The sequence below is a fragment of the Gorilla gorilla genome, chromosome 2, assembly GCF_029281585.2.
Source record: "Gorilla gorilla gorilla isolate KB3781 chromosome 2, NHGRI_mGorGor1-v2.1_pri, whole genome shotgun sequence".
In the NCBI taxonomy this organism is placed as follows: Eukaryota; Metazoa; Chordata; class Mammalia; order Primates; family Hominidae; genus Gorilla; species Gorilla gorilla.
In genome coordinates, this window is record NC_086017.1 from 169,852,351 (window position 1) to 169,866,728 (window position 14,378).

Genomic DNA, 14,378 nt, shown 5'->3' on the forward strand with positions numbered 1-14,378 from the left:
AAAAAAAACCGGATCCCACACTAAATTGGCTTTATAACCCTAGTGAGCCCTTAGTTTGAAAAACCCTGACTTCATCTCAGCCTCTCATCTTACAAAGGAATGCAGTGACCCCTAGAATTGGGAGGGATACCCATGAGCTACACTTCTCTTCCTTACCTGGCTACCTGCTCGCCCCTCAGGGTCAGTTCTGGATGGATGATAGACATTGTGCAGCAGCTGAGCACTCAGTCCAACAATGCACTGGTTGGGTAGAGTGCAAACCTTGAGTTTGGAGAGATCAATCGTGGTTTCTTTTTGTTTGTTTGTTTTTTTGTTTTTTGAGACAGATTCTTGCTCTGTCACCCCGGCTGGAGTGCAGTGGCATGATCTTTGCTCACTGCAACCTCTGCCTCCCGGATTCAAGTGATTCTCATGCCTCAGCCTCCTGTGTAGCTGGGATTATAGACACGCACCACCATGCCTGGCTAATTTTTGTACTTTTAGTAGAGATGGGGTTTCACCATGTTGGCCAGGCTGGTCTCGAACTCCTGACCTCAAGTGATCTGCTTGCCTCAACCTCCCAAAGTGCTGGGATTACAGGCGGGAGCCACCGTGCCTGGCCCATGTTTTACTTCTCCCCAGTGCTATGACTGCTCTTATAATGCAGGCAGGAATTTCTTATGACTACACTGAAAGCTCCATGTAGGTGTGTCTACACTCTTCACTCAGGCAGTGGAGTGCTTCAAAACTGAGGGGATCTCAAAGAGGCCTTCCCTAATGACCCTATGCTAAACATGAATTAGGCCACACTTCTAGCCCAGTTCCTGTCACAGAGTAAGCATTCAATACATAGCTAATGGATGAACAGACTACCCCTGAACTCACATTTTTATACTTTCTAATTGGCACTCATATCTTATATGAGTCCTTAGACCACCTGACATTGTTGGCAGAACATGAATTATTTCCATTCCAAACAGGGAAATAGCCAGAAAAGACTTAAATAACCTTTCCCAAAGCATTGGACTAAATGAAGTTTAAGACCTCTTTAAGATTTATGTAACTTATATAAAATTCCCAGCCCCTGCATCCTCATTGGAGCAATGCAGGGGCTGGGAATTTTTACTTTATTCACTCAGGTTTTGAGAGCTAGTTTGATTATTTTATGAAGGATGTCAAGTATCTTATTTTATTTTCAAGGGGGTGACTAAGTGCATGATAATGCAAGCTATTTTATTATTCCTTTATTTATTTATTTATTTATTTATTTGAGACGGAGTCTCGCTCTGTTGCCCAGGCTGGAGTGCAGTGGCGCCATCTTGGCTCACTGCAACCTCTGCCTCCCGGGTTCAAGCAATTCTCTATCTCAGCCTCCTGAGTAGCTGGGATTACAGGTGCCTGCCACCATGCCCGGCTAATTTCTTTTTGTATTTTTAGTAGAGAAGGGGTTTCACCATCTTGGCCAGGCTGGTCTTGAACTCCTGACCTTGTAATCTGCCCACCTCGGCCTCCCAAAGTGCTGAGATTACAGGCGTGAGCCACCGCGCCCCGCCTGTTATTCCTTTTTAAAATGGGTTTGGAAGGGGAAAAAAAATCTCTGGGATTGAAAACTGGTGTACCTTAGAAATCTGAGTGAGCTTGGTTTTCTGCAGGGAATCCTGCCCCTGGTGACCAGGGAGCAAATCCTCAGAGGCCCCTTCTTTAGGCTCTGGGCATTGGCTACTACTCTCCTACCTTGATAGAAAGTTCTCAAGCTCCGTTATCTCACTGCTCTGTTGGACTAGGAAAACTGAACTTTTTTGTATCTCAGACAGCAAGGATTGTTAAGACAGGTGACAAGACGGCCCGGCACGGTGGCTCATGCCTGTAATCCCGGCACTTTGGGAGGCCCAGGCAGCCAGATCACGAGGTCAGGAGTTCGAGAACAGCCTGACCAACATGGTGAAACCCTGTCTCTACTAGAAATAGAAAACTTAGCTGGGCGTGGTGGCACGTGCCTGTAATCCCAGCTACTCAGGAGGCTGAGGCAGGAGAATCGCTTGAACCTGGTAGGCGGAGGTTGCAGTAAGCCGAGATCGCGGCACTGCACTCCAGCCTGGGCAACAGAGCAAGACTCTGTCTCAAAAAAAAAAAAAAAGACAGGTGACAAGAATAGGTTGCTCCTTCCTTCCTTCCTTCCTTCCTTCCTTCCTTCCTTCCTTCCTTCCTCTCTCTCTCTCTTTCTCTCTCTTTTTTTTCCCCATAGGGTCTCACTCTGTTGCCTAGGCTGGAGGGCAGTGGCGCATTCTCTGCTTATTGCAACCTCCAGGTCCTGGGGTCCTGGGCTCAAGCAATCCTCCCATCTCAGCCTCCTGAGTAGCTGGGACCACAGGCCCACGCCACCACATCGGCTAATTTTTTTTTAATTTTTAAATTTTTTTATTTGTGGCAGAGATGGTATTTTGCCATGTTACCCAGACTGGTCTACAGCTCCTGAGCTCAAGCGATTTGCCCACCTCGGCCTCCCAAAGTGCTGGGATTACAGGCGTGAGCCACCATGCCCCACCAGGTTGCCTTTTTCTTTATTATTTTATTTTATTTTATTTATTTTATTTTGAGAGGGAGTTTTGCTCTTGTTACCCAGGCTGGAGTGCAGTGGCTCAATCTCGGCTCACCGCAACCTCCGCCTCCCGAGTTCAAGCGATTCTCCTGCCTCAGCCTCCCAAGTAGCTGGGATTACAGGCATGCGCCACCACACCCAGCTAATTTTGTATTTTTAGTAGAGACAGGGTTTCTCCATGTTGGCCAGGCTGGTCTCGAACTCCCGACCTCAGGTGATCCACCTGTCTCGGCCTCCCAAAGTGCTGGGATTACAGGCGTGAGCCACTGCGCTTGGCCAGGTTGCCTTTTTCTAGGAACAATTTGATTTAATCATTCAATAAATACAGCCGTGCCGGGTGCAGGAATAAGTTTTGAAGAACCGAGGCTGAGCTCCTTGAAGGACTTTCCAATGGTGTCTGCTACCAGGCGTTCGGCACTGTTAAATGAAAATCCTGCTGCTACGCTTTAAAACTCGACCTATTTATTAAATACATGCGATACTCAATTCCAGATTCTTTGAGGCCGTGTGTCTGCAGGCTTTGTGGAATATCTGGAGGTTGTAGAAGGAGCAGCTTTGCTTTTGGGACAGACTTAGTGTAGTTCTGTAACTTTTGTAATCTATAGGATGAAGAACGCAAAGTAGCTTCACACATACGAGACAATTCCTACAGTCAGTGCCTTGAAATCAGCAACCAAACAACGGGTTGCAAAGTTCTCATTCATTCGGTTCATATAGAACACTGGGCTCGGATTCACTCACTTCTATTAGATCAAATCAGACGCCAGCATTAGTAGGTTTCTGCCCAGGCCTACGTGTAAATTCCAACCACATTACTCCGAAGCCCTAGCGTGGTGGACTGCAATTAACAAGAGACAGTCGTCCGCGGTATGGTATGGCTACTAGCTTAGATTTTGGAAATCCCGCCCAAAACTTTGGCTGCAGCCACTAGTAGGGCGCGGGCACAGTAAGCACCCCCATAGCAACCAACTCTGGGTACCTCCGGACAAAATTAAATGTTGCCCTTTCAGCCTGTTCCTCAATTTCCCAAAGCATCTCTCTCCCAGGTGTGGGAGCAGTCAAGAGCGCTGCCCTGTGAAAAACCTATGACCTTATAAATGCTGGAAGGAACGAGCCAGATTTCTGCAGACGCTGTGCACCGAAGGGCCCCTTCCACGCCCTGGGATACTTCGGGGGCGCCAGGCCCAGCTGGGATCTCCCCGGGCGTCGTGCGCACTGCACCTTCCCTGGCGGACCATCCGTTGGGCCGGCAGGCGCGCGTACCCAGGTGTCACCTCCCAGCGCCGTGCGCGGACAGGCAGGCGCGTGCCCCGGCGCGTCGCTCCGCACTCACCCACGCTCGGCCCTCCTGCACCTCGGCCAGCACTCGCAGCGCGCTGGGCGAGCCGGACCGGAAGTTGAAGAAGTGAAGCGCCGCGCGCGCCGCCTGCTGCAGGAGCCTGCGCGGGACCCCAGCATCCTGAGGCTGCCCAGGGTCGTCGGGGCCCCCGGACCCCGCGGGCGCAACCACCGGGGCGAGCAACAGCAGCAGCGCGAGCAGCGGGGCGGTGGGGCGCGGGCCCCTGGGCCCGGACCAGGGAGCGGGCAGCCGTTGCCGGCGGGGCTGCATGGACGCAGGAAAGTTGGCTCGGCACCCGACAGACACGGGCTCGGAGCGGGCAGTGCCGGCGCTCGCGGAAATAAGGCCGTGGTGGGCCCCTCCCCTCCGCCCCCGGGGCGAAGGTCTGTAGCGAGCCTGGGTCCCCATGGGGCCACTCCTTTTCCACGTTTCCCGCAGCCCCTGGGTTCTCTCTGCCCCTCCCCGCTGCCCCGGCTTAGTGCCAGGATGCTTCATCGCCTCCGCAGCGCAGGGCCGGGTGCTTCTGGCCCAGGCCGCGGCGGGAGAGGGTCGGGGTTGGGGGGACAATGGGGACGCCTCCCCCGAGGAATCGCGGCCCGCTCGTGCTACCTCGTACCGCGCCCCTAGCCCAGCTCAGGGACTTGGCGTTTCCCCTGCGGTTTCGCAACCCTGGGGTTTTAGAGGGAAACTGCTTGGATTCTCCAAGCCTTAGGGCTGTGATTTCCCAGCAGGTGAAAGGGGACGGCGGAGAAAGGGGCAGGCCGCAGCGGGCATTGATGGGGCTCCTCGTGGCACAGCCACTGTGGAGGTGGGAGAAGTCGCCAGAGGGCTGGGGCTGGGGAGGAGGTGAAGGTGGATGCCGGCAGGGAGCCCGGGACACCGGAGCCAGGGGCTGGGGACGGGCCTGAACACCTGCCGGTCCTGCCCAGGAGAAGAGGCGCTGAGGAGGGAGGAGTGGGCAGCAAGGCAGGGTAAGATAAGGCCTGAGAGTCCCATTTGTCTCAGAAGCAAGTAGGTCATTGATACATTGATAACCCCTGTGCGAGGCAGATTTAAAGGCCGGGGGTGGAAGTCGGATTCCAGCGGGGTGAGGCATGGATGGGGCTTCAGGGAATGGAGGCAGCAAGTGTTGGCAACTCTTTTTTTTTTTTTTTTTTTGAGACCGAGTCTTGCTCTGTCGCCCAGGCTGGAGTGCAGTGGCACGATCTTGGCTCACTGCAACCTCCGCCTCCCAGGTTCAAGCAATTCTACCTCAGCCTCCCAAGTAGCTGGGACTACAGGCACCCGCCACCATGCCCGGCTAATTTTTGTATTTTTAGTAAAGACGGGGTTTCACCATGTTGGTCAGGCTGGTCTCAAACTCCTGACCTCGTGAGCTGCCCGCCTGGGCCTCCCAAAGTGCTGGGATTACAGGCGTGAGCCACGGTGCCCGGCGGCAACTCTTTTTAGACAGGTGGCAGTGAAGGGCTAAGATAGCCATTGTTTTTAAACCATAGGCAAGAGAAAAAGTCCTGGAGAACCAGGGCTGAGAGAGGAGAACTGGTACTGCTAGGCACTCCCAACATCCATTTCTCCATCCTGCATTTTGTTCAGGGGTCTACCCCTGCGCCAAACCTGGACCCCAGTGCCATTGTGGGGCTAAAGGAAATCCCTTCTTGCCAGTGGGTGGTTGAGAGTGGGCATGTGCCAGTTCTGCATGGTGAGCAAAGCCTGTGGGTTGATGGGCGTGGTGCCATCTCTGGAAAGATCCTGTCTCACTGCACTTCTTCCTCTGGCTGTTGTCTGTCCCTTGTCTGTCTTTCCTTCCTTCTGCAGATAATTGTGAAACACCTACTCTTCCAGGCCCTGGGGGAATGAAGGTGAACAATCTTAAACATCTCTGCCTTCCTGGAGCACACCTTCTAGGCAAGTGGGGCCCGGACACTCAGTGAGGCCAAGGGAATGTGCCCTATGTTGGATGCAATTACATGCCAGGGAGAAAAATTAAGCCAGAAAAAGAAATGGGGAGTTGGGAGGTGGTTAATCTTAAAAGGTGTGGTCAGGGCAGGTCTCTCTGGGGAGGTAATATTTGGGTGAGGACCTGAAGGAGGCAGAGCCAAGTGGACATGTATGCAAAAGCACTGTAGGCAGAGGGAACGCAAGTGCAGAGGCTGGGGCAGGAGTCTATCTGGCATGTTTGAAGAAAAGCAAGAAAATCCAGCTGGAGGGAGAAGCCAAGGGGGAGAGTGCAGGCCCTCGATAGGCCCCAGTTAGGTCTGGCTGTGCTGCCCAGAAGCATGCCTCTGTCTTGCTGGCTGCCTGAGAATGAAGCCCATTTCAAGAGTGGCAGAGCAGAGAGAGGGGAGGGCCCAGGGTTCCTGATGGCATTGCTGAACACAGGAATCAGCTGATCCTGGAGTTTATTTCTTATTATTTCACTTCTTTGAAGCTGGAGTTGCTGTTTCTTGCCCTCAGAGGCAAGCCTAGCACAGGTAATCACCTCCCAGAACCTAGTCATCTCCCCATAGTTTGTTTTGTGCTGCGATAATAGAATACCTGAGACTGGGTAATTTATAAAGAACAGATATCTATTTCTCACAGTTCTGGAGGTTGGAAGTCCAAGATCCAGGCACCAACAGGCTTGGTGTCTGGTGGGGTCTTAGCTCTGTCTCTGCTTCCAAAATGGGGCTTTGCGTGCTTCATCCTATGAAGGGGAGGAACGCTGTGTCCTCACATGCTGGAAGAGTGAGAGAGAACCCACTCTTATGACCTAAACACCTCACTCTAGGCCCCACCTCCCAACACTCTTGCACTGGGAATTGAGTTTCGACATGAATTTTGGAGGGGACAAAAACACCCAAACTATAGCACCCTCCAAGAGGTTATAGTAGCAGGCTTTTTGAGAACTGATCACTTCCAGGTGATTTTACTTCAGCGCTTTGTTCCCTGTGAGTATGTTAGATTGCTTTCAACTGTATGTAATGGAAAACCCGATTAACAGTGTGGACCATTTATTGGTTTGGAGTGGGAGATCTCAGTGAGTTTCTGAAAGACCCAGGCTCTCTCCATCCTTCTGCACAGCCATCCTCAGCTGGTTGGCTTTTTGTCCAGGCACTTGTAGTTTCCTGGTTATAGAATGGCTGCCACAGCTCCAGACAGCACATCTTCACATGCTGTAGCCAAAGGCAGGTAGCAGGGAATAGGTTGCCAGAGTGGAAAGAGAGCTGGACATTATGCACCTGTTTGTTTTTTGCATCAGGAAGAAATATCTTTTCCAGAACCTCCTGCCTACACCTTTCTTCCCCCCAAGACCTTCCTTTATACCTCTTCAGCCAGATCTGGGTTACACTGGCAAAGCCTAGCTACAAGGGAGGCTGGCAAACTGAGTGTCTGTCGTTTTTCAGAGTCAATGGCCTGGTCTGTAAACTAGGATTAAATTTAACTGCATGGAATAAACACCCGAATGACATTGGCTTAAACAGGAGAGGAACTTATTTCTCAAAAGAAGTTGTGGGGTAATGGTGGGGTGGTAGACAATCTGCGGTTGGTATTGGCAGATCCATGAGGTTGTTAGAGGTCCAGGCCTTTTCCAGATCTCTGCTCCCACATCCTGAGGGTGTACCCCTTGCCCTCAGGGTCCAAGATGGACACTAGCCATCAGCAGGACTCCCTTTATGGATTTCCTAGAAGTCTCACAGGGCACTTGTGCCCTGTATCTTATTGGCAAGAACTTGGTTGCAAAGGAAGCTGGGAAATGTAGTTTTTATTCACGGTGGCCATATGCCAAAATAAAACTCAGGATTTTGTTACTGAGGAAGAAGATTGTGTCTTACGTTGGGTTTCCTAGAAGCAGGCCCGGAAACAAAGATTGTTCCTAAAAGAAATGCTCTGAGCAGAATTCAGTGAGGAGCTAGAAGAAGGATAGCCATGCAAGGATCTCAGACAGTTATATGACAGGTAGGTTCAGCCCGACCTGAAGGGGAGCTCTCAACTGTAAACAATGCATCTGAGATGTCCCTGCCCCAGGCAGGGTATCTGGGCTTCCATTCTTCTATGCCTGTCAGCCACTGGCTAAGAGCCACCCTTGTTGATAACCCAGGTACTTCAGTCTTTCTATAGGTGGGCACAAAAGGGCAGTAGCACAAGAACAGCCCTCCCTGAAGAGCTGCAAGAGCCTTAGGTCAGAAGCAAAAGCATGCCAAGTGGAAGGGGCAGACTCAGAGAAAGGGATCTGGGAATCTCTGCAGAGCCCCAGTGGGGTCCCTGCAGGGATAATGCCTAGTGGGAAGGAAGTAGCCACCTCTGTCACTGAGGCGAGGAGGGGAAGGGTGGGAATGGCTGATAGTGGCCAACAGGCAGCCTGTGCAGCATGTGTGCAGTTCCTGCCAATTAGATGGTGAGAATCATGGAAAGTCATAAGCAAGAGGGAAGACAGAAAAGACCAGGAGACCAAGCACTGCTGTGTGAGCTCAGGGCACTCTTCCGAGGTTAGCTATTTTAAATAGTGATAACAGTTACAATGGGGGCAAATTGATGCTGATCAGCAATGCATGTAGACATTTAATTATAGTATTTATTTTATAAACAGGGATTTTCTGGAACACAGAGTATTTCCTTTGCAAGAACTGTCCATATTCTTTGTCCACTTACCTGTGGGGTTGTTGGATTTCTGGTTGATTTGTAGAAGCTCTTTCAATACGAGGGAAATCAGGCCTTGGTCTGTCATGGGTATCCCTGTGTTTTTTCTCAGTTCATAGACAGATTTTGTGTGTACACAGATTGTTCTTCCTTGCCACATACTGTATGGGGGAGTGACATTGCTAACTGTCCACCACGTTCTCCAAAAGACCTGTCATCATATCCCACCCCTGGCCCAGGGCTGCTGGAAGACTGTGCCACATAGGAGGTGAGGAAAGTATCAGCCAGCAGGTTCTGCCCCAGCCTCTGCACAGAAGCAGATGTGTCCCCACAAGGGTGTCCTGATATGTCATGTTCCCTAGTTCCTTAGTCATTGCTCAGGTTATCATGAGCATTTTAGAGAACTTACTTTGTGTTTAAGAAACCTAATGGTATATAAAGCTATAATGACTTTTAATCATATGAAAAGATAGTACAGACGGTGAGAGGGGAAATTGACATGACCTGTTTGGTGGACAATTTGCAATATCTATTGAAATTAGAAATGCACATGGCTCTGACCCAGCAATTCCACCTTGAGAGTTTATAATAACAATACATTCACACATGTACATAAAGAAGTATGTGCAAGGATGTTCATTTCCACATATGGATTGTAAACTCCTCCATGGCAGTGACACTGAATGTCTCATTTTCTACTCTCTATTCCCTAGAACAGTGACTGGCACACAATAGACACCAATACAGATTTTTTTTTTTTAAAATAATGAAGAGTTAAGGGCTGGGAAAACACCTGTGTTTCATGGTTGAATAATTATAGTACCTCCATAGAATGGAATATTGTACAGTCATGAAGAAGAGGTATATTGAGGTGTTGTGATACTGAACCATCTCTAAGGTATAATGTTGTTAACAGCAAGGTGTAGAGTAGGGCAAGTAGTATGCTGCTATTTGTTTAAAAAGAAAAAAAATAACATACATAAACGTGGAAATATGCAAAAGCTGTCTCTGCAAAGGTTTATAAGAATTGCCAATATAGGATGAGAGAGAAACTCTTCACCATTGGCTCTCTTTTGTGGTGGTTGCTTTTTTCATGTGTGTATAGTGTATATTGCCTATTCTAAATAAGTAAATAAATGAGGTGCTGTTTCCGAATGCGCTTCAATCAGTTTCTCCTCTGGTAGGGAAGACTGCCACAGGAGCTTTACAGTTCTATCGTTCCGTGTAGCCAGAGCCTGCCTTGCTTGCTTGTTGTGTAGTTCCAGCTTGTCTCCCTTTCTCTGAGTCTTGCCTCGCCACACTCTTTCTTGCCTCGGACCTAGTCATGTTTCCTCACATTGAAACTTCCAGGGAATGAACTGCTGAGCAGATTCATACTGTAGTGTCAGTGGCTGCCACGGCTCACTGCATTGCTCATCTTGGAAGTATTTTTATTTAAATAGGGACCAGGTCTTGAGCCAAGAGACCTAAGTTCTGACTGAGCAGATTGCAGCATTGGCTTCTGTGCCCTATGCTAGGTAGACGTATGCAGCAGCCCCTGAACAGCTGTACTTGCCCCGCTTCTATCCTCTTGACTACATAGAGAGGCCAGAGAGCAGAGAGAGAGGGCTCTGAGAGGCATTGGCTGTTTATTTTCCTTGTCTTAACCAACTTGGTCTGCCATAACAAAATACCACAAACTGGGTGGCTTAAACAACAGAAATGTGTTTTCGATGGATTGGAAGCTGGGAAGTCCAAGATCAAGATGCTGGCTGATTCAGTTCCTGCCGAGGCCCCTCTTCCTGATGTGGCCTGAAACTGCATGCTCACACAGCAGAGAGGGAAGCAGCAAGCTTCTGTGTCTCTTCTTATAAGGACACTAATCCCACCATGGGATTAGTAATTATGGTTAGACTTCATCTAACTGTAATCGCTTCCCAAAGGCCCCACCTCCAAATACCATCACATTGGAGGTTAGGGCTTCAACACATGAACTGGGGGGACACAATTCAGTCTATAGCAAACCCGTCCCAGAGGGCCTGGGATGTGTCTTCCCGGAACATGAGAGGACTGGGCATGAGGAGACTGGGTGGTTGGCTGCGGAGAAAGAAGGTCATGGTGACACTGCCATCCTGGTTACCTTTGGACACCCCAGCTTGTGGAATGTAAGAAGGCCCAGGAGCCAGTTCCCAAGCATCTCCAGCCCCAGGTTCTCTTAGCCAAGCCCTGAGAATACATCAAGAACAGGTGAGGGCATGTGGACGCAGGTGTGCGGGGGGCCTCCCAGCAGCTGTCCCCTCTTCCTGCTAATGCTGCTCTGATTTTCACCTTTGCTCGCCTCTCTCCAGTGCTGCTGAACACACCTCATTCTGGCAATCTGACTGGAGAGAGACAGTGTCACTGTGGTGGGTTCAGGGATAGGCTCAGGACCCTATTTGGGCAAGTAAGTCAGGAGAAGCGGTTGGTGGAGTCTTGGAGGGAAGTTGTCTTGCTCTTCTGAGAGTGTGTGCTCTCCCTTCCTCTGCCGTGCATGTGAGAGGAAGTGTGTGCCCCAGAAGCTGGTGGTGCCATCTTGCCTCCCTCAGGAAAGAGGCTCAGGATGGTGTCGACTCAGTGGAAGGCACAGATGAAGCCCGGAAAGAAACCAGGCCCTTGGGGGTGTTACTAACCCACTGGACCGTGACCCATCTGAAGCCTGCCCTGTCTCTAGACTTTTTATTGTCAGAACCAGTAAGTCTATTTCATGGTTAAAGCCAGCCTGAGTGTGGTTTTGTAACGTTGGTTGAAAATTCCTAATGGATTTTCATCCAACACGCAGTTAGTATTGGCAGGAAACACAGAGATCTAAGACTGCCTCGTACTGGGGGTGGGAGGTGGGAGGCAGTGGGGAGATAGTGCCGGGTGTGGTGGAAGCCAAACACAATCTGGGAACACCACAGCTGCTACCTGCGTTGGGACTACCGTATCTTCAGAGTCCACCAATTTTGGGATGACCCAGCTGGAGAAGGGACATTTCCTTTCACCAGCAACTCCCAGCCATGGCAGTAGTGCCTTGTCAGCCACAGGGGCCAGGCCAAGCCATGACCCCAGGTCAGAAGTGACTGCTCCCAGGCTGGACAACTGTCTGTTCCCATTTGAGCGTCGTCTCTCAGCTCCTCAAGCCCTGCTGCCCTCTCTAAGGCTGTGAGGGAGAGCAGGGTTGTGGGGAGAGAGGAAAAAAGACCCTGGGGAAGAGAAGGAATCCCTAAGATAGACGCTTTAGCCTACATCATGGCTGAGAGTCACATCAGAGAAGACAGCAGAATCACTGGGGTGGATGGAGTGTTTTGCAACGGTACCCTTCGTTGAGACTATTTTCTCCTCTGTCCTTGCCCCTGCACTCACCAGTGTAAGCACCCAAGTAGGGACTTGGAAAGCAAAGTTGATACCAGTTATTAGAAAAGATAAAAACATCTCCTATTTGTGCATGAGTGTGACTGCCCAAGGTGATATCAGAAGCTTCTTCTTTCTAGATGTGCATTTAGAAAGATGTGCACACAGACCGTCTCTGGAAGGACAAATCAGAAATGGCTAACAATGGTTAGGGGAACAGAGAGAATGCTTGGGGTCAGAGGAGCTTTCTCTGACTGTTAAGTCTTTGGGTTCTTTTCTGTTATCGTTTGTAGGTTGCACAGTGGCTCAGAGAGTAGACTTGGAGCCAGGCTGCCCGGTTTATAGCCCTGCTTGACCTGTGTGATCCGAGGTGAGTTATTTCACCTCTCTATGCTTTTGTGGTACCTCTTACCTCATTGAGTTTTTAGTAAGGTGCAAACAACTCAGTATCTGTGTATATGTGAAGCATTTAGGACAATGCCTGGCACAAAGTAATGGCTATGTAAGTGACTGCTATTATTATTATTATTGCCATTAACTTAAAAATTAGATACAATCTTGAAAAAAAGGAAGTCACCTGTGGATTTCTTTTCACAAAAGATGAGAAGGGATAGCAGGGACTGAAACCTGCTGGACCACTAAATAAAATTTCAGCTGTTACTTGTAGCCCCTGTAACCTAATCTTTCATTAGAACTATTTGTAGTTAAGAAAATATGAATCTGTAATCATTTTTGGTCTTCCTCCTTGGCAGAGGTGAGGGTGGGTGAGGTTGGCAAGAAGAATATGGATAATCCAGCCTTGACTATTGAAATCTGATTAACCAAAGCTAAGGTGTGACCAAGATGATTGTTATCTCAGAGCTTTGAAACCAGAACGCTGGTGGAGAAAAGGCAGCTCTCCTGGTTCCTTGGGCCTGCATCTTGCATGCTCTGAAGGAAACTCAGCTTTTGTTTAGGTGAAGCCCTGTAAACCTACACATGTACCATGCCGTGTTCCTGGGCCCATAATGCCTGTCCTGAAGCCCTTGTAGGAAGGCACTTAGCTGTCCATAGAAAGAACAGAGCCCCTAATCAATGGAGTGAGCTGCGTTCCCAGAGCATTTGGCTTACTGGTCTCTCCTGTGAAGGTACTTGGGACTCATCAGGGGAACTCAGTGTCCTAAATATTGTGCTATAAGCTACCTGAGGTTTATGTGGCTGTGTTAAGTCCCCAGTGATGGTATTTTGCTTTAGGAGCAAGAGCCAGGGCTTGGAGCCTTCAGCATTATGCCCACAGCCCACCAGACTCTCAGCAGGAAGGCAAAGGTCGCAGAGCAGATGACCCTTGAATCTGGATTTGGGCTGCAATGGAACAGTTAACTAGAGTTTTCTGAATCTATGAGGTTGAAGAAGAAGCCTTTCCAGCTTGAATCTAGTGAGACTGAATTCTTTGGGGATGCGGAACTGGAGATGAGGTTCTTTCTAAAAGAGATGCCACAGAAAACAGGGTGATTGCATTTATTCCTCTCACCAAGGAAAGATTTCACATGACACAGTTTAGGTAGAGACTGACATGGATGTGTTTGGAAGTGTCAGCACCCAACAGGATAAGGTAATCAGCCCTGTCCAAGAGAGCTTTCTGATGACAATGATCCATATCTGTACTAGCTACATGTGGCTACCAAGTGCTTGAATTATGGCCAGTGCAGTCTAAGAACAGAATTTTTAATTGTATTTAATTTAAATAGATTTAAATATACATAGCCACATACATTTACATGGTGTCTGATGATAACTGTATCATACAGCACAGTTATAGACAACTGACTTTTCTCTATAGTACTTCGTTTGGGAAGAGAAAGAGCAAGTAGTATTTTGTGGAGCTGTGTTTCAGACACGATGCTATATGCTTTCTCTTACAGAATAATCTTGTTTAATCTCCACAAGTTTGAGGACTAAACTGGGTGCCTCAGAGAAGTAACTGGTCGAGGTTGTATCAGTAAGAAGGGAGCAGGGAACAGATTCAAGCTCAGGTATGGCCCACCCAAGTGCTGCTTGTACATTCCACAACTGGGGAGACTCTGATTTACTTAAGGGCTTCGATTACAGTGGCAAAGTGAATTAAGGGCCAGGAAATGTGGCTTTGTGGTTAGGTAAGTTGAGATTATTTCAGCTGAAGAGAAGAATACTGAAGAAGTCACTCGATCTTTAGAACTATATTCAAAGATCATTTCCTTTTTTTTTTTTTTTTTTCTTGAGATGGAGTCTCACACTGTCGCCCGGGCTGGAATGCAGTGGTGTGATCTTGGCTCACCTCCCAGGTTCAAGCGATTCTGCTGCCTCAGCCTCCTGAGTAGCTGGGATTCCAGTCACCCACCACCACACCCAGCTAATTTTTTGTATTTTCAATAGAGATGGGGTTTCACTATGTTGGCCGGGCTGGTCTTGAACTCCTGACCTCAGGTAATCCGCCTGCCTCGGCCTCCCAAAGTGTTGGGATTACAGGCGTGAGCC

At 49.2% G+C, this 14,378-nt stretch overlaps 2 protein-coding genes across 3 annotated transcripts in view; one reads left to right on the forward strand and one right to left on the reverse strand.

Moving 5' to 3' along the window:
- Nucleotides 1-4,571, reverse strand: part of RARRES1 (retinoic acid receptor responder 1) — a 35,766-nt gene extending 31,195 nt beyond the window's left edge. Inside the window, exon 1 of the mRNA XM_031009274.3 lies at nt 3,912-4,571. Within this exon, the coding sequence (XP_030865134.3) occupies nt 3,912-4,412 (501 nt within the window). The 5' untranslated portion in view covers nt 4,413-4,571. The remainder of the gene's footprint in view (nt 1-3,911) is intronic.
- Nucleotides 4,572-9,871: 5,300 nt separating this feature from the next.
- Nucleotides 9,872-14,378, forward strand: part of LOC129532459 (putative uncharacterized protein encoded by LINC00596) — a 33,013-nt gene continuing 28,506 nt past the window's right edge. The window contains exons 1-3 of one of the 2 annotated variants that reach the window (XM_063704327.1): nt 9,872-11,243; nt 12,179-12,255; nt 13,787-14,226. In XM_063704327.1, coding sequence (XP_063560397.1) covers nt 14,124-14,226 — 103 coding nt within the window. In that variant the 5' untranslated portion in view covers nt 9,872-11,243; nt 12,179-12,255; nt 13,787-14,123. The remainder of the gene's footprint in view (nt 11,244-12,178; nt 12,256-13,786; nt 14,227-14,378) is intronic. The other variant, XR_010132990.1, reaches the window with a different exon arrangement.